A 23106-nucleotide genomic window follows, 5' to 3' on the forward strand; every position below is an offset into this window, starting at 1 on the left:
ACTGTAAGGTCAACACAGAGGACAAGGGGCACTCTTTATGTCTAGAGGAAAACAGATTTCGTCTCCAAATACGGAAAGGTTTCTTCACCGTAAGAGCTGTGAAAACGTAAAATAGACTCCCTCCAGAGGTGGTTCTGGCTAGCTAACTAGATTGCTTTAAAAAAGACCTGGATTATTTCCTGGGTGGACTAAATATAAGTGGGTACTAATATTTATAGGTAAAGTTGATCCAGGGAATATCGGATTGCCTCTCGGGGGATCAGGGAGGAATTTTTTGCCCCTGCTGTAGCAAATTGGATCATGCTTTGCTAGGTTTTTTTCGCCTTCCTCTGAATCAACTGTGGGTATAGGATTGTGTATATGGGATTGTATGGTTGGGTTTTCATTACTGGTTTTTTTTTTGTTTTTTTATTGGTTGAGCAAGATGGACTTGTGTCTTTTTTCTACCTGACTAACTATGTAACCAGTGCATCCACCAGCACCTTTTCATGCGCGGTCCAAGACGTGGAGGAATCATTCTCACTATCAGAGGATTCCAGGTGCGTGGTTGCAGACCCAGCAGGCTCACCCACGTCCATGGCGGCCAATTTAAATTTAGGAACTAATGAGACAGATGAGGCAGGGGGGGGGGGCTTTTTGCTAGCTACCTCCACCCAGGACACAAGGGACTCCAGGACCGCCGTCAGTGCATGGATGTATGGTTGGGGTCCGGAGGGCCCCACAGCTCAGAGAGGGGATCAGGTGGGGAAATGTGCTCTAAAGACTCCATGAGTCACCAGGGAGACCCCACAAAAAAGTGTAAAACACCGCTAAGGGACAACCCCCCATGCGCTGGTAGCACCACCTGGTCTCCAGGCACAAAGCACCAAGCAATCCTCAGCAGAGAGGGAGAGGACCCCACCAGACTCACCACCAACAGAGACAAGTGCCTACAGCCACCAGGATAATCAGCAGTACACGTGCAGCGATCAGGAATGAAAATGATCCAGGAGTCAGCACCAGGAGATGAGGAGGTGCTCCCACCGCTGAATTCGCCACCCACAGGGCTCCACTGTCATGGCCGCCGATAATTTCAATGACAAACCACAGCAAAATGGCCACCGGACTATGCAAATATGGCTGCCATGTATAGAATACAAAGGCTACAACAAAATGGTGGCACCACGAAGCATACAAGGACCAAGGATTGAGAGACCAGGCCTCAATGACAGATCCGCGCTGGATGTGTGGCCCTGGAAGAAGCCTCCACCAGGTAACCCCCTGCACAGTCAATCGTCCGGTCGCTGGCAGGGCACCCGCCCCCATCGCCAGTCAGCACCCTGCCCCACCCCAGGAAAGTGGCCAGACCACCCAAACAGCCCCAGTGTATGTGAAAGGGGGGCAGTATGAGGGACTGGGCAAGAGGGGGGTGCCTGCAGGAAGGAGGGGCCACGTCCACCCCAAAACCCTCCAAGGGGAGAGGGGGGACAGCTACTCACTATACTAGGAACCAGGCGGGCACCCCTTCAGACAGAACACCTCTCAATCAAAATGGGGGGCTGTCGTCCAGGAGGAACGATGCAACTCGGATCAAGACCTGGTCGTATGCGACCTCGCGAGTCCTTTAACTTGCAGGCCAGCCCCTGTCCAGTGGGGCTATGTTGCGGCCGACCTAACGTGAAGCTAAGGTCTGCGTGCGCTCGCTGGCCAGACTGGGGTGACCACTGGATCTAGTTATCCAGCCCGTCACCCAGTCCGGCAGTTGACTGTAGATCTCACAGGAAAAAAACCTGAATAACAGGAGCTATGTCCGTCAATGAACGAAAGAGAAATTTTCATTTTAAGAATGTTCGTTTGATCTTCTAAACATTGGTGCAGTCAAAACGACCTTCGTTTTTGACACCAGTGATAAGAAAAGTTGAAGAAAAAGGATGTTAAATTTTTCATTAAAAAAAATTTCAATGGTGAATAAGGTTTTCCGTTCGGGAAAGTCCCCTAACTCCAAAATCAAATGTTAAAAGCAAACTTTTAAAAGTAGTTTTAAAAGACATTTGTCATGTCATCAAATGTACTGATGAGAATTTTTGAACATCCGTACAACCATTTGTTCAAAAATCTACCATTGTATGGCAAGCCTAAATGTTATAAGGGCAGTACATGGTATAGAGTGACCCCCTGCCAGCTCTATTAGGTTAGATTCATCTTGGTTTATTCTGAATTTTATTCTAAATTAAGCTGTACCCTTAAGCCTTAGGTTCCTGCTGAACCAACCAAGATACGAATCCTGTATGGGAAGGTTGGGTACAACCAGCCAGTCAGATTTTACATGCATTTATTGCTAGCGGCTGTTATAGCCAATAGCAATAATCACTGTGTTCTCCCAGACAGGAGGGCTCTCTACGCCCAACCCTCTGGGAGAACACAATAGATTTGCGGGAGAGATTTCCGCATCAACACTGACTGTGTCGATGGAGGAATTGAGCAATTTTCTTTCCTGCAACCCGTGGTTGCAGAAAAGAAAATCGCTCCATCTATGGTCAGCCTTATTTGTTTTTTAAAGTAATTCTACTAAACAAGCTGGCCATACATTATACAATTTCTTATTCAAATTCCTTTAGATTTACCTTCCACAACCTAGTACAAGGGCCTGCCTGATTGCATACAAATTGAAAGTGTTTATGTTTGACTTCATATAATATGCTTTTGGTAAATCTGAAGGAAATTGTACAAGCAAATTGTATAATGAATGGCCAGCCTTAGAAGGCCGACATCATTATTATCAAGTGTTTCAAATTTTACAGACTACTATAATATCTTGTTTTTCTTGGTCAGGGTTAGACTCTACTGCTCACAAATTAAAGAAGTAGAATAAAACAAGTCTCAGACGTCATAGAGTTTCCAGTTAAAATAAGTACAACAATTTAAAGTTGTAGACATTTAAGTGACATTGCTGCTATTTAAAAAAAAAGAAAAAAACAAGCATTCTCTGCTGAAATGTTGTCTGGAGGAGATAATCTTGCTTTTTTTTTTTAATAAGCAAGAATGCAACTGGCAAGGATAATTGTCACGTCATTATAGTGTTAAACATTCAGGCCTGATGCCACCAGGATGTCTGTTTAACCCCTCCGGAATGCCAAAACTCCTGGCAGGAGAAAAGTTACTTAAAAAATGCAGTTTAAGCACACTTGCGCAAGTAAAAGTGTTAGGATATGGATTCCACACAGCCAGAATATTATTCATTTGGGCCATTGTAATGCAAAAATGTTGTAGGCATTTAAATGCATTTAGTGTTTTTTCTGCTATTCAGCTCTTTTTCTGAATGTGTCTATGGTGGGGGTGGATGTTTCAGCCTATAATCGCTCCTCTTCTAATATGCCTGTAAACATTTGTGTGCATGGACACAAAGACTTACATAGAGGTGCTTTTACAGATTGAAAAAAAAACCCACCTGTAAAAAGCAGCGTTTTTTAAGCATAGCCAAATTGTCACATAAGAAAACAACATAGAGTGCAGCTAGTAACATAATGTTCAGTAGCTGTTAGGGAGGTCAGCCAATGAAACAATCAGCTATCCAGTTAAACGGTCCAACAATGAATGGGTGGTGGCCGGTTGTACATTGAATAGCACATAAAGGGGGGGGGGGGACAGGCCCGTGTCAATTTCTTTTAACTTTTAAAATAGTGTCAGATTCCCTTTGAACAGACATCAGCTAAAAATTCTTCCCAATAATTTTAATATAGGGTGGAATTAATATAGTATATAAATGATTTGGTTTTGACAGAACTAAACTCATACGCTTATAGACTCTAGAATGTTTGTTTTCTCACCTCTAAATTTTTTGGGTGGGTTGTCAAGATCTCCAGCTGCTGGCTCCACCACACATCTATCATCAACCAATCTATACAAGAGCAAAAAAAAAAAAAAAATGAAATACAAATGCTTGTTATTATTTTTTTGAAGGTATTTTCCTTTACTAACATATCTTTAGGAACATACATCTTATCTTTATTACTTCATTGCCAAAAATAGTAAAATCATTCTAAAGAGCTGATACTAGACAACAAGTGAACGGTAATTTAATTTACCTTTGTCTAATCTAAATATGTTGTAATCTGCTGCAGTCAGATCTCAGACAGCTTCTCACATGTGTGGTGGGTGGGTATATTTCTTGAAGCATGTGGTAGGTGACTTGTCTTCATCTTCTAAGTACAGGAGTCTCCAAACTGCAGTCCATGGGTCGGATGTGGCCCCTTGCTTGCCTTTATCTGGCCCTTGGGGCACTATTCCTCCCACTGACACCAAAAATGGGGTGCTATTTCATCCACTGAGGGGAACAAACTCTCCCACTGACATTAACTATTGGACACTATTCCTCCCACTGACACCAATGATGTAATTTTTTTTATTCCCACTGACCAACAAGCCTATGCCATTTTATTCTCCCACTTATGTCACGGCCTTTTCTATGCCCACTGGCTACAGCCCAGCCACCCTAAAGTATAAAGGGCAGTAAACAGGCCCTTTGTTTGAAAAGTTTGGAGACCCCTGGCTTAGTGCATTACCACTCACTCACAATCACAAGAAAGGCTTGAATCTGATTGGAAGCTACAATGTAGCAATACCTCTGACCTTGTTTCTTACACTGATACAGCAGGCTTTCTGTGTGTGAGAGGTAGCAAAGAACCTGCAATGAGTGTGTTTGGGTATACCTCTCCTGTAGTACAAACAGATAAGCAAAGGTGGTTCCCAGGTCACCAGATTACCTCAGCAGGTAGGCTTTAATCCCTGTTTGTATCCCATGGCTTACTTAATAATGTTTACTTCATTATACTTTAGGAAGACTTGCATACAGTACTAATGTCTGAATATCAGTATTACTGTCAAAAATTTCTTAAAATTTGCTTTTATGCGCGTACATAATCAATTCTATCTCTTAGAACTGAATTTTACCCTCTTCAATTTAACATTTTACGTGCGTATTTGCACATATTTATAAATAATTGCGAACGTGCGTGTAAAATACTGACCGCCAACTCAAATGTCCTTTTTTTTTTTTTGTTATGTGTGTAATGCATGTTTACACATCTGTATACAGTATACGCTGAGTTTTTAGGCAACAGTGTGCAAGAGATCTTAATGCTTGCCAGTCCTGAAGAATCCTCACCTGTTGGTCCCCTCTGCTAACAGTCCCAAGACCAATGCCTCAGTTCTTCAAAATACAAGGACAGTATTCAGGCAGAAATGCTCATCGCCTGGGTGTGCTTGAAGAGCAATCTTATTTAAAGATCACTGCATTGGACCAAATAACCCACCATAGAAAGAGGGAGCATTAAAGTGGAGTTCCACTTTAAAATTATACTTACCTCCATCTTCTTGCTCCGGGTCACCTGAAAAACAAATGGATAATCGCAATTTTTTTTTTTTTTAATTACCTTGTTTAGAAGAAAATATACTCACCTTACTTCCTCTTCCTCCCCTCGGCGGCCACAGCGATTTGTCACTTCCTGGCTTGCAATGACGTTCAGCTCCCAGGAATCAATGCGCCTGCACCGGCCCCGACGTCAGTTCCGGTGCAGGCGCCGTCATACCTTGCTAAACAGCTTCTGGACATGCCCAGAAGCTGTGCAGGGATGACGCTGCGGCACCGGAAATGACGGCGGGTCCGGTGCAGTGCATCGTGGGACCGAAGAGGACAGAGAAGAGGATCGCGCTGGCTTCAAGCTGCCCACACCTGAGATGGCAGCACTGGACAATACATTTTCAAGGTAAGTATTTCTTCTAAAAGGTAAGTGCAACCCGGGACAGATCAGAGGCTATCCGTTGTGGAATGTACTAGCCCTGACTGTCCCGGGGGTATTTTTATTAAAAAAAAACTTTCCCAGGGTGGAACTCCGCTTTAAATCATATCTCCATATCCTTCAGGATGCTATAACTGTGATAATTGTGATCATGCCTTATAAAAATGACTACTGGGAGGCATTTCCTTTTACAGTTCACTTAGTTCTATAATATGGTGACAAAACATACGGGTAGATTGCTATAGGAGAATTGTTCTGCATAGCAAAGTGTGGTACACACTAGTAGAAAATCTGCCGAAAATTCCCGTCCGAGGTAAAATCGTACGATTTTTAGCTAGTGTGTACACAACTTTCAGCAGCGATGCCGACATTTTCAACGGAAAAAAACGGAGGGACAAACACCAAAATTTTAATCGTCCATCCCCAGACGACCAATTTTCGTTTAATGTGTATGCAGTACGTCCGCGAAAAATCGGATACGAAAGACCGCTCATGATCTGAAGTTGCTGATGACCTGGAAGTTTAGGAACAAATGTCCCCAAAAAAAAAAAAAATCGGACCAGAAATTTCCTGAACATTTATGCACTGTCCACTAAAAACGGTAATGAACGCTGAGCAAAAGAGAGAAAAATCGGAGGATATTTCGTCCAATTTTCGTCAAGTGTGTATGAGCCTTAAGTCTTTCTAAAAGGGACATTATCCATCCTACTTGTCTCAACTACAGATTAGAAGTGGTGACCTATAAAAGCCAGACAGTTATACCATTGCTTATCAGTTTCCATTTACTACCAATTAAACTGCTTTACTCAAGCTCTGAGTTGATGATAAGCCAAACCACATCAATATACACACACAGCATGTTCTAACCCATTTATCCTGTGCAAACTGTCTAAATACTACCAGCTCATTCACATCCATTCTTTAGTAAACACTGGAACTTACAGAATGTATTATCACAAAATCACAAGCTATCTTTATAAATGTATTTGTACGGCTGAGTAAAGGTGGTTTAACAGGAATTCAAAGTAAATATTAACAATCATCTGTAAATTATACCTTTAAGTTGCTTTTTTTAATGTAAGTATACTAGTTCAGAGGCCCTGGGCAGGATTTTTCTGCTCTGTCTTGGTGTTTCAGGCCTCCAGGCAGTTGGCATTTATATGGTATGATGTATCTAAACAATGAACTCTATTTTTCATTTAATTAAAACTGTTAATGACTGCTACATGTAATGACAATGAATAGTTGACTAGGATAGTAACCTTTTAGAGCATGGAATCCAATGCAAATGGCTCTTACAGTATTTCTTAAAGTAGTAATAAACCCAGCTTCCCAAAATAAATTGTGTATATACATGCATATAAGCTCTTTATTAATGCCATTACATTTTTTAGCAAACTTATTTTAAAGGTTTGTCAGATTCACGTAGTTCCCTAATCTGAGTGCAGCTCTTCCCCCTAAATTCTATTTGAGGGGTGCACACCTTCTATTTCAACCATGGCAGCTGGAGGGACTACATCTACCATCATCCCTTGCACAAGCAAAGTTGATTTGCATTGTTTGAGTCAAAGGGAATAATAGTGCCCCGTTGCTGGTGTCAGTGGGAGGAAGAGTGCCTCTTCATGGGTGTCAGTGGGAGGAAGAGTGCCTCTTCATGGGTGTCAGTGGAAAGAATGAAAGCTCATTGTTGGTGTCAGTGGGAGGAATAGTGCCCTGAGGGCAAGTTAAAGGCAAGACTAAAGTGGGGTACACACTAGTAGAAAACCTGCCGAAAATTCCCGCCCGATGTGAAATCGTCCGTACACAACTTTCAGCAGCCGATGCCGACATTTTCAACGAAAAAAAATGGAGGGACAAACACCAAAATGTTTTTCGTCCGTCCCCAGACGACCGATTTTCATTTAATGTGTATGCAGTACGTCCGCGAAAAATCGGATATGAAAGGCCGCGCATCATCTGAAGTTGCTGACAACCCGGAAGTCTAGGAACAAATGTGCCAAAAAAAAGAAAAATCGGACGAGAAATTTCGTGAACATTTATACACTGTCGACTAAAAACGGTAATGAACGCTGAGAAGACAGAGAAAAATCGGAGGAAATTTCGTCCGATTTTCGTTAAGTGTGTACGGCCCTTAAGGGCCAAAGACTGGATACCACGAATCCACAGCAACACGATATATGTGATATAACTAACTTCATCAATACTGTGGCATCTGCTGTCCTAGCACAAGACATAAAGAGGAACTTTGAATAACTTGTAAATTCTATACCTCGGAGTACAGTACAGTAGAACATGAGTCAGTGCCAAAAAAAAAAAAAACTTGTTTTGTTGGTGGCTTCTCTGTTGTATTGAATTATATTGTGTGAAATGACAGTGTTATACTAATTGTACTGTGCAGGGCTCAGGCTGGATATTCATAGACCCTGGGTTATAGGCTGGTACCTTCAAGTTAACGAATGCTGGCAAAGCCTTGCTGGCCACACACCCTGGGCATGCCTCTACCTTGCCCTTCTCTGTGAGGTTTGCAAGCAATTTAAAGTAACACAGGGTGGCCGGGGTCCTGTACTGTACTCTAAGACTTCGAATTTGCAGGTAAGTCAAAAATACTCCTATCTTAAAACAGTATTAAACCCAAAAGCAAAAATATAAAATACTGCAGCTTACCAATCCTTAAATGTGGTGGCAGCATTCGTTTTCTTTTTTTAGGTGGGTTTTACTTGATTTCACCTGGTGATCCAGCCAGTAATACACTTCTTGGGGTGTCTCCATTCTGGATAAAGCAGTAGGGCCCCTTTTACACTGGTGGAGTCCGCAGTATCTGCCTGCTCAGCAGGGGTTCCCCTCCACTCATCCCTACTGAGCAGACACTGACACAGTCTGCTTTCCTCTATGGGCTGTCAGATGGAAATTGACCACCTTTCTGTTTCCATCTCACTGTCATCCAAACTGACTATATGTTTTTAGCTGACAGGATCAGATGTTGACGGGTGTCAACGGATACCTGTCCGTTAACATCTGTCGCTTCATAGAGAGCAATTAATGGTCCCCACTGGTGTAAAAGGGGCCCCAAGCAGACACACCTTTGAACAGCAGCATTGTCAGTCTGGGCGGAGGCTAGTGTTAAACTAGCAGATTTAGATGGACTTGACTAACAGATTGAAGCTGAACTCCAGGCTAACATTTTATAAAGATAGCAATATTTTTGTTCCTTTTGGGATAAAGGTTTTACATAAATAAATGAAAGCTGATTATTGTAAGCACCCAGTCAGTGTTAAATGGTTTGTCTCAACAGTTCAACTGCTACTTTGTCTGGACAATTGGATCTGTTAAAGTAAGCTGAAAAATAACAGACTTACTGGCTGGATCATCAGGTGGAAATTAAAAAAAAAAAAAAAGCCTAAAATAAAACGAATGCAGCTACTACATCTTAGGCTGGCCATATATTATACAATTGTCTTGTACAATTTTCCTTTAGATTCACCAAAACCATATAATATGAGGTCAAACCTAAACACTTTCAATTTGTATGCTATCAGACAGGCCCTTGCACTACACAGTTGAAGATATATATATAAAGGAAACTGAATAAGAAAATTGTATAATGTATAGCCAGGGCTGTCTTTAACCCAGGGCAAAAGGGGAAGCTGCCCCGGGCCCAGCCATTGTTGTGGGACCCAAAGCAGCTTCCCCTTGCGCCCCCACTGCCCACAAATAGTTGATAAGTGCATTTGGTAGGGCCGAAGAAAATATTTGCCCAGGGTCCAGTAAATACAAAAGACGGCCCTGTGTATAGCCAGCTTAAGAATATGTTAACTACAATTTAACACATTTTTGTTTTTGGGATTAAAATCATTCTAATTGTATGGTACAAAAACTGAAAATTCATAGACCCAGTGATGTCCCTAGGGAATGAATAAGAAGGATGGGCAACAACAAGGAAAACAGAACTGTGGCAACAGGCCCAACAGTAACAAGGGTCAACAGACCCAACTCTGGGACTAAAATGCCTGTGTTCACACTAAGGAAAAGAAGGATTTCCAGAACTGATTCTACATTTTTTCTGGAAGTGGCTTTTCTGGCTTTGAGCAATGTTAGAATGACAGAATTCAAAACCTACAAGTCCTAAGTTTCAACAGCCATGCTGTTAAAGCCAGCAACTTCTCTGTTGTAGGATGTAACAAAGGGCCCTGAGGCAAACATGTTTGGATGAGGCCAGGGATCGTCTCCTAGAAGTTATATCTGTGTAATAGTTTCTCCTGGGCAAATTTGGTGCAGTCATTTTTATTAATAAAAGTATTGCTTTTTCTACTGCTCTATATTGCATAGCAGTCGAGGCAGAATTCCCACTGGAGGAAAGGCATATATCAACTAGAACTGGGTCCAGGGAGTTAGCAGAGCATCTGATGCTAGTGCTAGAGGATACTTGGCCCTGAATACAAACAGGGGTAACTAGTTGTTATACCTGGAGGTTTCCCATTTCTGACATAGGGGATCAAAGACATCGGGATGTAGAGCCCATTCACCTTGGCCTAAGTGGTAACAGCTGATGTAATCCGCTTTCCAATTTTTCACTCTTGGGGTTTGAACAGCAGAGAGAGCTAGACAGTGATTCTCCAGCCATATGATGTTCAGACCTACATCCATTAAGGCTGTCTGACTCCTGGTACCTCCTTGTCAGTTGATACAGGCCATTGTATTGTCTGATTGTCCCATGATTGGATGACCCTGAAGAAGGGGGTCTGGTGATTTAGAGCTAGTTCATAGGGAGTTTGGATTCCTTGGGTGACCATCTTCCCTAAACTGTGAGGGATCGGAACACTCCTCCCCAGCCTGTAAGGCTGTCATCTGTTGTTATCACCCTTCAGAGGTATGGCAGAAACGACTTCCCCATTGTCAAAGCTTGATTGGAAATCCACCAAGCTAGGGAGTTCCTTGCTTGGCTGGAGAGGAAGATAGGGAAGTCAAGAGAAATAACATGCTTGTTCCAGGCCAACAAGATATTACATTGGAGATGCTTTAAATTCTATACATTGAGATAAGAAAACCTTCTTTGATAAAAAAAATTATATTTAAAAAAGATAAAAAGCCTTCTGTGTGCAGCAGCCCCCCTCCTACTTACCTGAACCCCCTCTCTATCCAGCGATGTCCACGAGTGCCTCAGCGTCTGGGACTCTCTATCCTGATTGGCTGAGACACAGCAGCAGCACCATTGGCTCCTGCTGCTGTCAATCAAACTCAGCCAATCAGGAAAGAGAAGGGGCGGGCCGAACAGCAGCTCCATGTCTGAATGGATACACAGAGCTGCAGCTCATCTTGGGTGCCCCCACAGCAAGCTTCTTGCTATGGGGGCACTCATCAGGAGGAGGGGCTAGGAGAGCCGAAGACGGGCCAAAGAAGAGGAGTATTGTATAATATGTTTGTTATTTTATTAGGGGAAAAAAAAAAAAAAAACTTTTACAATCACTTTAAATAGACTTGATGACTAGGATGGCCTCTAACAAGGCTAACATAAGGCCCAGAACTCTCAGAGAATCTTGCTAAGGGATGTTTCTTTGATCTTAAGATCTGAGAATGAGATCTTAAAGAGAATTTTTTTTTTTCTGTAAAAAAGAATTTGGCCCGGAGTGTGTAAAGAATGACACAGAGGTGTGGAGAGCAGACTTTTGAAAGTTAATCATTTGATCTAATTCCTAAAACATGAATAGTCCTTTAGATGTTAGAAAACAGAAGAAGGGAGATGAGTCCTTCAGAAGTAGGTCATCAAGGTACCTTCTTACCTGAATGATTGTGTTTCTTAGGAGGCCAAGAAGAGGTGAAAGTAGCTTTGTGATTACTATGAGTGCAAAGGATAGGCCAAATGGCAATCTGGCAAATTGAAAGTGTCTGTCTTCTGTCTTCTACTGTGAAACGCAAGAAGCGCTAATGACATGGGTAAATAGGAATATGTAGATAAGCATCTTGGATGTCTACTGACGTTAAAGTATTGCTCTTTTTCTCTGAGAGGCAATAACCAAACATATAGATTACTTACAAAACTTTGTAACATGAAGATACTTGTTTAGGGATTTTAGGTCCAAGATAGAACAAATACCCCTGTTGGGTTTTAGCACTGTGAACAGGTTTGAATAGAATACTTTGAATCTGTCCTCCAAAAGGATGTGAATAACCACTCTCTGTGAAAAGAGATGGCTCAGGACTATCTGCAGATCTGAATCTCTGTGAGAAGATTTTGGTTGGTTTGAGAGAAGGAAACGATGAAGAGGTAGAGGTTTGACCTCTATTTTGAACCCGTTTAAAACCACTGATTCAAGTCTTTGTTTGACCCAGAAAAAGGCAAACTGTAACATATTTGGACACATATCACTTCATTGTGAAGAGTGCTTTTAGGGGGACATGGTAGATTTTGTGTTCCAATTCTCGCACCGGAATGAAGGAAGGACATTTGGCTTGAAAATAAAACCTGAGGGGAGCAAATGGGCACTTTTATTTTTGAGGAGGTGGAAGCCCCTAATGAAGGTAGTTTAGGAACTTTCTATTGTGGAAGTACTTTTCCTTCTGTGACATCTTTGATTAATATTTCAAGTGCCTTACCAAATAGGCATCCTCCTTCAATAGGCATACAGGTGAGGTGACGATTACAAGCAGCTTCAGTGACTTTTAACTACAGAATTCTGCACACATGGATAGAAATAAAAGCCATTCTACAAATATGAGTTTTGACTTGTTCTAGGACACATGTCAAACACAAGGCCCGTAGGCTAAATCTGGCCCGCCAGGCCTTGTCATGTGGCCCTCACACCCAATTTTGCAGCCAAAATGTGGCGGAACTCCATTATGCCACATATGGCTCTCGGCATTCGCTCCCACTCCCTGCTGTGGCCTTCTGTGTGTACAAGGGATAGCTTTGCTTTCAGTGGCTCCCGGATCGAACAGATCTCTGCACGCACTCATGGCAGGGCACAGTGGGGACAGATCTCCAGAATCTGGGAAAGAAAACAATCTCCCTGCAAGGCGAGGCAGAGCCGCCTACACAGGGAGGTACTAGTGGGGGGCCAGGTAGGAGAGAGAGGTGCAAGGATGCTTTGAGGGGCAGGAGGTGGGTTTGAGGCTGCACTCTGTACACATCACACATCTGAACTCTGCACTCTGTATGTAACGCACTCCTGAACCCTGCACTCTGAAAGTAGCGCACCCTTCAATCCTGCACTCTGTACATAGCGCACCCCTAAACTCTGCAATGTGTGCATAGGACTACCCTGGAACTGCACTCCTTCTGTACATACTGCACCCCGGAAACCCTGCACTTTGTACAAAATGCACTCCTGAACTGTGCATTCTGTATGTATCACACTTCTAAACCCTGCACTCTGTATATAACTCACTCTTGAACCCTGGACTTTGTACATAACGCACTCCTGAACCCTGTACTCTGTATGTAGCACACCCCAGATACAACCGGCCCTTTGAGGCCATCTGTACTGCTGAGTTTGACACCCCTGTTCAAGGTCATCAACACAAAAAAAAAAAACAAGGCAGAGGACCGTATCTGCAAATGTTTCACCAAGGTTCGATCCTGAAGGGCAGGATCTGGATGGTTGCCCTAGTCAGAATTACCTGCGGTTTGGGAAACAGAAATAACAGTTGGCAAAATCTTTAAATGAAGAAACAATTTCTATAGGCACAGTAAGATGGAGGAGAATCGAGTGTGATAATGCTAAGGCTTTTGCGCACAGCAGAGGTGAGCATTTCTACACTGGTAACAATCATATTGTTGATTTAGTAGGCATCAGGAGTTCTTTGAGGAATCCAAAGACAAATAATAAACTAGTGAAGCAAATTATTTCTCCGTAAGGGAAAAGAGGTCCATCATCTTAGGATACAAAATAATTAAAAAGAGAGCTCTTACAGAGTGGGTTATGTATAGGGGTACATGCAGGGGTGTGTATCCAGCAAAACTCTGCCATTGTCCAATCACATGAAAGTTCCAGCCTATAAGCCAGGGTCTATAAATATCCAGCCTGTGTCCTGTACTGTGCAATTAAAATAACACCTTGTCATTTCACACAATATAACACAATACAGAGAACCCACCAACAAACCTAATATTTTTTTTTTTTTTTTTTTTTTTCTGACTGGTTTTCTCCTGCCTGTGGTGTATTAGCTGATATCCTATCAGTGTCATTGTTTACCCAGGCATGTATAATATATACAAATATAACAATGGATTAAAATATACACTGTATACTTAAAGCAAAGTCACTGTAAAAGCTGGTATCTAATGCTGCATACACATGGGAGGCGCTTCAGGAAGTACAGGTCATGCACGGAAAACATGGTTAAATATAGCCTAGTATTATAATTTTAAATAGAACTTTTCACGGAACGTTTAAATTGTCAGCTAAGATAAAAAAAATTGAATTCTTGCCCCACCATTTATTATGTAACAATGAATTACAAACTGTATAATAGGCTTAAAATTATTGGAATTGTATTTTAAAATGTATTGTATGAAATTTTTGTTAATTTTATTATAATCTATTAAATATTGAAAAAAGAGCAAATTATAATAAAAGATACAGATGTTTACCCTGAACATTACAAGACTTCACAGTGATACAACTGCATTGCAACCATATTTATAGAGTAATAAAAAGTTTTATTACACTAATTTATATCTATCACTGTTCTAGAAGTGCAAGGGTTTTCCTATGGTTCTAGCTTGTAAAAAAAACCCTTGCCCAAGAAAGATCCTTAATAAATCACCATAGCAGAAATGTTCACTCAAGCATCCAAAAGCTAGATCTTTTGCACATCTGTTTTCCACTCAGGCTCTGATAATTTTTCTACATGTATGGCTATGAAATATTAGGAATAATCAGCTAATCAGTTTGCACTTGCATATCCTGATATTTCTCTGCTGCACAGAGTGCATATAAGTACGTATGAACAGTTTTGTTTGTATGCAAATAATGTGTAAACAGTATGTCCGTATGGACGAACGAGGTCTAGGAGTTCACTGCTCATGAAATAAAACCAAAGGAGCTTCAACATACATACTCAAGAGATAATGAAAAAATGAGGCGCAACCTTGGGCAATAACTGGCCCATGTATTAGTAAAGCACAAAATTCCTACAAACCACTGTGCTAAATTCTGTTATAATACATTTTCAGTTATGAAAACAACTTTATTTGTAATCATAGGGGTTGATTTACTAAAAATTGAGAGTGCAACATCTGGTGCAGCTTTGCACGGTAGCCAATCAGCTTCTAACTTCAGCTTGTTCAGTTAAGCTTTGACAAAAAAAAATGGAAGTTGATTGGTTTCTTCGAAGAGCTTCACCAGATTTTGCACTCTCCAGTTTTAGGTCCCGTTCACATCTACTGATTTGGGATCGCGGGCAGAATTGCTGCAATTTTCACTACAATGTACACTTTTTTTCAATTTTGGCACTAAAACTCAACTAGAGTGGCCATCAGCGACCCCATCTTATAAGTATTAATGCTATTCGTATATTTAGATTGCTTAATGCTGTAATGGCTTATCTATATGGGCATGAAGTTAGATTACATAACTGCACCTATGTGCTACTGGCCATAATATCAATGTTTTAGGAGTTTGCTTTCCTCTGTTATTATTATGATTTCCTTCCTCTGTTATTATTATGATTTTCTTTCCCTGTCTGTTACTATTTGAAATAATCTTAATAAAAACTATTTAACAAGAAAACTCAACTAGAGTAGAGCTTAGCTTCAAGTGGATGACCTGGTGTTACCTCACACCACAAGTCACACATTTCACTGCCTTTTCCGCATAGAGCCCTTGTATTGTACTCCAGTGATCCTTCTCTCCCTTTTTCCATAGAGATTCTCTACAGGACAGTCTACAGGTGCTGTGTTCCCCCTTCTAGACATGTTTACACTTTATTCCACACCCTACTCCACAAGAGAATGCCCTTACACATCTCTATAGTGGAGACCAGGCAAAAGGAAAAGCTGCAGGTGAACTTTTGCTCTGCTGAAGGCCTGCACATTATTCAATCTCAGTTCGAGTGATTGAGTTGACTCAAACACCAATCTCTACATGCAATTCTAGTTCTATTTCAGACATGCAACAAGTGGCCTACCTGACAAATGAAGAATTTTCTGCACCTTGAACAAATAACAGCTTTAATACAGCCATCTTTGCCCAAGGCTTAAAAACGCCATACTCCTACTCCTGTATCTTATGCTTATCCTAGACAAGGCAGACACAGAAAGAAATGAAGATCATATTTAGGCAATATTAGAGGAAGTGGAAGTTTTTTCTTCCCAAGACTGATGCATTTTTGAGGAGGGAACTTCATGCAACATGCTTGCTAATGTTGAAATTGCTACTATCCGCAAAAGCCTTGGCATGGTGCATCCTTTTTCTCCGCCATCTCCCTATGCCTCTTTGTAGGTTGTATTTGAGGATAGGTTTTTTTGTACCCAAAGACGTTCCATGTTCATGAACAGATAGAAAGTGTAATGTATGATGACTGGATTTCTCCAGTAAGGATTTTCACTGGTGCCAAAAAACTTACTGAACTCTATCTTGTAGAAAAATAGTTCACTAAACTTTCTGCCATCTCAATCTTAAACAAGCATCTTACTGTGCCTATCGAAGAAGTTTCTTCTTTCAAAGATTCTAAAGATAGAATGTTTAAAACACTCCTAAAATCCCTTTTTACTTTGGCAGTCCTGGCTGGCCCTGGAACCATATCTCTCTGACTTCAGTCAAACTGAAGCTAACTGCACTAGGGAAATGAGCAAAGAACATGACCCTGTTTTCCAGGATCATGCTTTAATTGAGCAATACCAGCAACTATCTTCTGCTTTGCTTTTTTTGCATGGATATCCTAGAACACGTGTCAAACACAAGGCTCGTGGGCTGAATCCAGACCGCCAGGCCATTTCATGTGGCCCTCACACCTCTCCTGCAGCTGCGGCACCCTCTTTGTCGCCACCTTCACCTTGTCTCAGCGGCAGGCAGCAGAGAGGAGGACAGAACTCTTCTGCCAGATTCTTCTGCGCTTCTCTGTGCAGCCAAGGAGAGACTTGTCTTTGCCCACCTGTCTCAGCCTGCAGCAGCAGAGAGGAGGACCAAACTCCTCCTACAAATCCTGTAATTCTCTGTGCAGCCAGAGCACGTGTCATCTCTGCCTCCCCTGGTTTGAGAATTCAGCAGACTCTGGCAGCTGACTGCAGCCCTCCTCATGTCCTCCTCCAGACCCTGCACTTTCTACCTCCCAGCTTCTCCTCTAGCTTCTTCCTGACAATAGCACATGACTCTTGACATCTGATGTAAGGGGGGGGGGGGTTGAGTACCCTCTCGACATCTAGTCTTACAGATACAACCAGCCCTTTTAAAGCAACCATAATATTAATGCAGCCTGCAATGAAATTGAGTTTAACACCATTCCATAGGACAATTCAGGTGTTCCAGACTTTCGGTTGGGAGATCAATTTAAATAAAATCTGCTTTCCAGCCATCTCTTTGCTTGGAATACTTAGGTCCCATACTTTCATGGCTGAAAACTCCCTGTCCAGCAATATTTGCAGTCCACGTCCCAGGAGTGGGCAACTGGAAAGCAGACTACCTCAGGCGCCACCTCCTGGATCAAGGGGAATAGGCTCTTCACCCAGATATCTTTAATCAGATATTTCAGAAATAGGAAACTCCAGTTTTAGACATCCTAGCCTCAAGATTCATAAGCAAACTACCTCTGTTTGTAGCCAGGACTAAGGAAACTCTAGTGTTGACCTCAGATGCCTTGATAATTCCCTGGTCTCAATTCAGGCTAATCTACACCTTCCCTCAAGTGGGAATTTTGCCGTGTCTATTCAAAGGATCGATCAAGAGAAGAAAGTAGTGATTCTCATTGCACTAAACTGGCCCTGAAGAGCTTAGTACACAGACAAAACGTCTTGCAGATGGCTCATGGTCTCTCCTCAACAGGCCAGCTCTGATGTCTCAGGGACCTTTTTTTCATTCTGCTTCTCAGTCTCTGGCCTTCACCCCATGGCTGTTGAAGTCTAGGTCCTAAAATATATGGGGGTCTTGGTGTCAGATCCCTTCTTGTTAGAGGCCGAAATGCTGAGAGGGCTTCCCTTGCAGCTCGGTGCAAATCACCCCTGGAAGTGGGACAGGAGGTGACGTGTCCCAAGGAGCACTGGATGCTTGTGGAGTGCAGGTAAAGGTTCACAAGGGTATCCGGAACAACTTTCAGGGCCTCCAGGGAATCAAGCAATGTGCAGGTAAAAGCCAGGCCGAGGGTTATACACAGGTATCAGTCCAAACAGGTGCCAAGACAAGGGGATTTGAGCAGAAGCAAGTCCGTTGAGCAAGTTGGGATCGGTACACTAGAAGTCAGGCAGAGGACAAAAGAGCAAGGATGGTCACACAAGCCGAGGGTCAAACACTGGAGCAGGATCGGATGGTCAGATGAAGCCGGGGGTCAAAGCCAGGAGAGAGAGCAGACAGGTCAGGAACAAGCCGGGTCAAACTGGAATCCAGGAAGTAGCAATGCACAGGAAACAGGAAGAGCTGAAGACAATCCAGCAATCTGATGGGCTGAGCAGAGTCCTTTTATAGAATTAGTCTATGGCCTGAGTCCATTGCAGCCATGGGAAGTACTGGTAAAGTTGCCAGTTGCAGCACAGCCATTTCACTGACAATGAGTCTATGGCCTGAGTCCATTGCGGCCATTGGAAGTACTGGCAGAGTTGCCAGTTGCAGTGGCCATTGCGGCCATTGGAAGTACTGGCGGAGTTGTCAGTTGCAGCATGGCTGTTTCTCTGACACTCGGAGTCTGTTATTCCTACCTTGCTGACAACAAGAAAAGCCACTTCCAGGAGGATCTACGATCGTATCTAGAAATCCTTCTTTGCCTAATATAAACACAGGCACTTCAATCCAAGAGTGCCTCACATTCTGGCTTTCCTAAAATAAGGTCTTCACCAGAACTTGGCCTTAAGCACTCTGAAAGGACAGGTTTCAGCCTGGTCCATTCTCCATGTGACCTCTGGTTTTTCTTCAAGACATACCTCACATTAGGCCCGAATAGCAGCACCCTGTGCTTCCATGGGATCTTAATTTGGTTTGCTCTACCCAGAAGCCACCCTTTGAACCCATCAGGCATATCCCCTTAGATGACCTCTGCTTCGAAGTAACCTTTTTGGTTGCTATCACATCTATCAGAGGTGTCTCTGAATTGCTGCCTATCTCTCTATTTTAAGGAGCTGTTCCTTATACTTCACAAAGACAAGATTGTCTTATGCTGAAGAGCATCCATTGGAAATCACTTTTTATTGCCTGGACATAGTTAGTGCAATCAGAATCTACCTCAAAATGTAATTAACATTTAAAGTGGTTCTGAAGCCTAAAGATTTTTTTTTTTTTACCTTAATGCATTCTCCCACGGCTGTAAATCAAATTCTGTGACGAGAGTGGGGGCAGAGCCGAGTCGTGCTGTCTGTGTCAATAGACACCGACAGGGCAGCTCAAGGGTGAGCTTGCAGGAATACCCCCATATAAAGTGGCTTTCTATTGGAGCACTCGGGCGGTGGAGGAGCCAGGAGCACTGGCAGGGACCCCAGAAGAGGAGAACTCACCATTGCCCAGAGCAGGAATGACGTTTTTTTCTTTTTTTTTTTATTTAATTTAGATTTACATTCACTTCAAATGTTAACATTTGTTATCTAATGTTCTCTAAAAGATAGGAAAGTTTATGTTTTTAGGTCTGGCCCTCTTCAATTTAAATGACAATGAGACCAATATTGTTGTTCCAGAATTGGCAATACCAGTATTACTGTAGAACTGTGGGGTTTTAAATAATTAGGTTACATTTTACAGGAAGAAATTAGGTGGTTAAGTATTTTGCGTAAGATGGACAGAGTAGCTGAATAGCACTGTATATTGTGCCAAATGGTTCTAATTTAAACTGGTTTTCACTAAAACGTACTGTTTTAGATATAACTTTTCAGAAATGCCAAATGTATTACCAAGGGATTGTATTTTAGAATACAAATGAGCACAGTCAAGGTATGATTGTAACTGCAAGCATTTTAATAGACAAACAATTGAAGGAAACCAGGGTGGACACACAGAAAGTGCAATGGCTCAGGGCTTGACAAATTTTCTTTGAATCTAGGAGCCAGCTAAAAAAGTAAGGGGCCAGTTTTTTTAATCAGCTGCCCGACGCCCAGAAAAAAAAAAAAAAGCAAGAAAGAGAAATAAAAGAGAAAGTAATGGAAAGAGGAGAAAAAAAAAAAAGAAAGACAGGAAAAAGAGGAGAGGGAGGTAGAGGGGGGGGGGAAGAAAGGGGAGGGAGATAGAGGGTGGGAGGGAGATGGAGGGAGGGAGAGAGTGAAAGTCTCAGGCAGATGTGTATATGTACAGTGAGGTCCCCTCAGCTCTATGGTGTGTACAGAGGAATCCTCCACAAATGTGGCACTCTCCCACCTCCACCTTCCTCACTTACACCTAGAAAATGGCCTGCTCTGCTCCCTCACATACATGTTTTTAGGGGGAGGAGGGAGTCTCCCACACCTGGCCCATTAAAGGTAAACTGTGCCCCCCAACTATTTGTAGGTGGTGCCCTTCCTTCAGCCACGGCAGGGTGGGCTCAGTCTGCATTCCCACCTCCCCCAGGGGCTCAGGAAGCAGTGACCCGCAGGCAGGCTAAAGCAGTGGAATGGGGAGTGGCTGACACATGAAATTCTGTGCAGAACCCCGGCCTGGTGCACCATTCCCCCGCCTCACACATCGCTCAGCCGTGGACCTGGCACTCTTACACGATGTCATATAGTTGTGTGCCGGGTGACCGCAACAAGGAGGGCTGAGAGTGGGCAAAGTCGAGCAGTGCATCCTGAATGTGGAGAAGAGGCAGCTGGTTCTGATTGCTCAGCACCGTTCATGTGATGGTGCTGACCAATTAGAATGCCTCTTGTCCGTACACTGAGAGGTATGGATAGGAGCAATGGGGATTTCAAATCTCTGGATCAGCAAAGCGGCATCCCGATGCCTGACAGCAGACGGCTGAAATCCTAGGCGCCAATGCGACCTGGCACCTGAGATTTGTCAAGCCCTGCAATGGCTCATGGGTGACTGGGTAGCTCAACACCCAAGAAACTGGGAAAACTTTCCATGCTGAGTAAAGCCCTTGATAAAACTGACACGACTCATACAAAAGCATGAACAAAAAAAAAAAAAAACTGTTCTCTAGAATCTCTCTCTAACAAATCTCACGTTTTCGAGTTCTAATAAAATTACAATATTACAGTATTTTTGTTTGCAAGTAAATTGTTGGGTAAATTTTTGGGTCCTCCCACCTCCAGCTGAAAAAAATACTTTGATTTAAAGTGGTTGTTAAGCCACTATGTGATCTTTACTTCATCCCCTCTGTTAGATTACAAACTGTATCCTAGTGCCTGTGCTTTATTAAAAAAAAAAGCTGATTCCTACCTGTTTTCACAGCTCCTATCGGCAATCACGTGACTCCCGGCTCTCTTCTCTCCCCGTCTGACATCTTCAGGGGGCGGGGCCAAGAACTTCCTCAGACTTCAGCTGGGGAGGAAGGGAGGAAAGGAGGAGAGGGTCGGGAGTCACGTGATGGCGGAGCGGCGCTGTGAAAACACATCTTTTTTTTTTTTTATAAAGCACAGGCACTAGGATACAGTTTGTAATCTAACAGAGGGAATGATGTAAAGATCACATTGTTTTGTAGCAGCTGCGAGGGGAACAGAGCGGCACTAGTGAGACTGATAGGCAGGGAGGGGAGGGGGGAGGGGGAAGGAGGACAGAGGGAGACAGAGGAGAGCTGCAGATAGCTGTGGCTGACGGAGACATGTACGTTGACCACGGTGTCAGGGCTCAGCAGCCATGATACACCGTGGTCAGTGTACAGGGGGGAGGGTAGAAACTGTCAGGATCAGCCAGGTATTTTAGGTGATACGGGGGACCAAATTACACAGCACATGCACTGTGCTGTAAATCATGCTTTAAGAAAACAGGATCTGTTTGTTACACTAAAAAAAAAAAAAAAAAATGCTTTAAGCCAACACCAATGCATCCCAAAAAAACCAATGATGGTTTCAATGTTCCACATACACATTTAAAGATCTCTCACAAAATAAAAAAAATGGCAGTTTATTTTTCATTGAACAAAACAGAAAGGGTGAAAAACTGGTCTTAAATAATGTCAATCATTTGACCTTGCTTAAAGCGGAGTTCCAGCCACCTGTCAAAAAAATAAGTGTAGCTGCTGACTTTTAAAAAACAGCCACTCACCTGTCCCACAGTCCAGCGGAGCACTCAGCCCAGCCATCTTTATCCTGTGACCTCCGTCGGCAGCACCAGCATCTTCACTATGGGCACCTGGCTGTGACGGCTTATGGCTTCACAGCCGGGTACCCACTCCGAATGCGCGAGTTGTGCTGCCCATTGTAAATGGTGGATGCAGTCTTCTGGGACCTGTCAGTGTCCCAGAAGACTGCAGGGGGAGGGAGGAAGGAGAACTTCTCAAAAGTGCCAAGAGGAGCGGGGGACAAGTCCTTAAAGCGTAACTACCCCTTTTGGGTGGAGCTACACTTTAAAATCTCTTTTGATAAAAGTGAAGCCTAACCTCTAGGTGGGTAGTAAAAACCTCTCAACTTTCTCATTTAACAACTTCAACACCAGACACTTTTACCGCCTTCCTGCCCAGGCCAATTTTCAGCTTTAAATGCTGTTGTACTTTGAACGCCAATTTCTCGGTCATGCAACACTGTACCCATATGAAATAGTTATCATTTTGTTCAAACAAATAGAGCTTACATTTGGTTCACTGGGTTTTGTTGCTTGCTAAATAAGAAAAAAATGACCAAAAAAGTGTTTTCTTTGTTTCTGTTAAAAAATTTTACAAATAAATATTCTTTCCTTCTAAATTGTGGTCAAAATATATTCTGCTGTATGAAAATCGATCAATCCTGATGTACTGACGACACATTTCTTGAGATCAAAAAATGTCAGGACAGAACAGCTGTGACCAAAAGTTTTGAGAATAACTCAAATATAAATTTTTACAAAGTCTGCTGCCTCAGTTTTTATGATGGCAATTTTTCATATACTCCAGAATGTTATGAAGAGTGATCAGATGAATTGCAAATTCCCTCTTTGCCATGAAAATGTACCTAATCCCATAAAAAACATTTCCACTGCATTTGTGAAGAAGGTTTAGGGCACCCAAGAAAGTCCAGTAAGCGCCAGAACGCAGTTGATTCAGCTGTGGGATCAGGACAACACCAGTGCAGAGCTTACTCAGGAATGGC

General features: G+C 42.7%; 1 protein-coding gene across 1 annotated transcript in view; it reads right to left on the reverse strand.

Annotated features, from left to right (window-relative positions):
• The window catches only part of ITPR3 (inositol 1,4,5-trisphosphate receptor type 3), a 544698-nt gene that overhangs the window by 485246 nt on the left and 36346 nt on the right, over window positions 1-23106 (reverse strand). The window contains exon 2 of the mRNA XM_082246986.1: window positions 3807-3877. Coding sequence (XP_082103112.1) covers window positions 3807-3877 — 71 coding nt within the window. The remainder of the gene's footprint in view (window positions 1-3806; window positions 3878-23106) is intronic.

The sequence above is a fragment of the Pelophylax lessonae genome (assembly GCF_965119305.1).
Source record: "Pelophylax lessonae genome assembly, chromosome: 2".
Taxonomy (NCBI): Eukaryota; Metazoa; Chordata; class Amphibia; order Anura; family Ranidae; genus Pelophylax; species Pelophylax lessonae.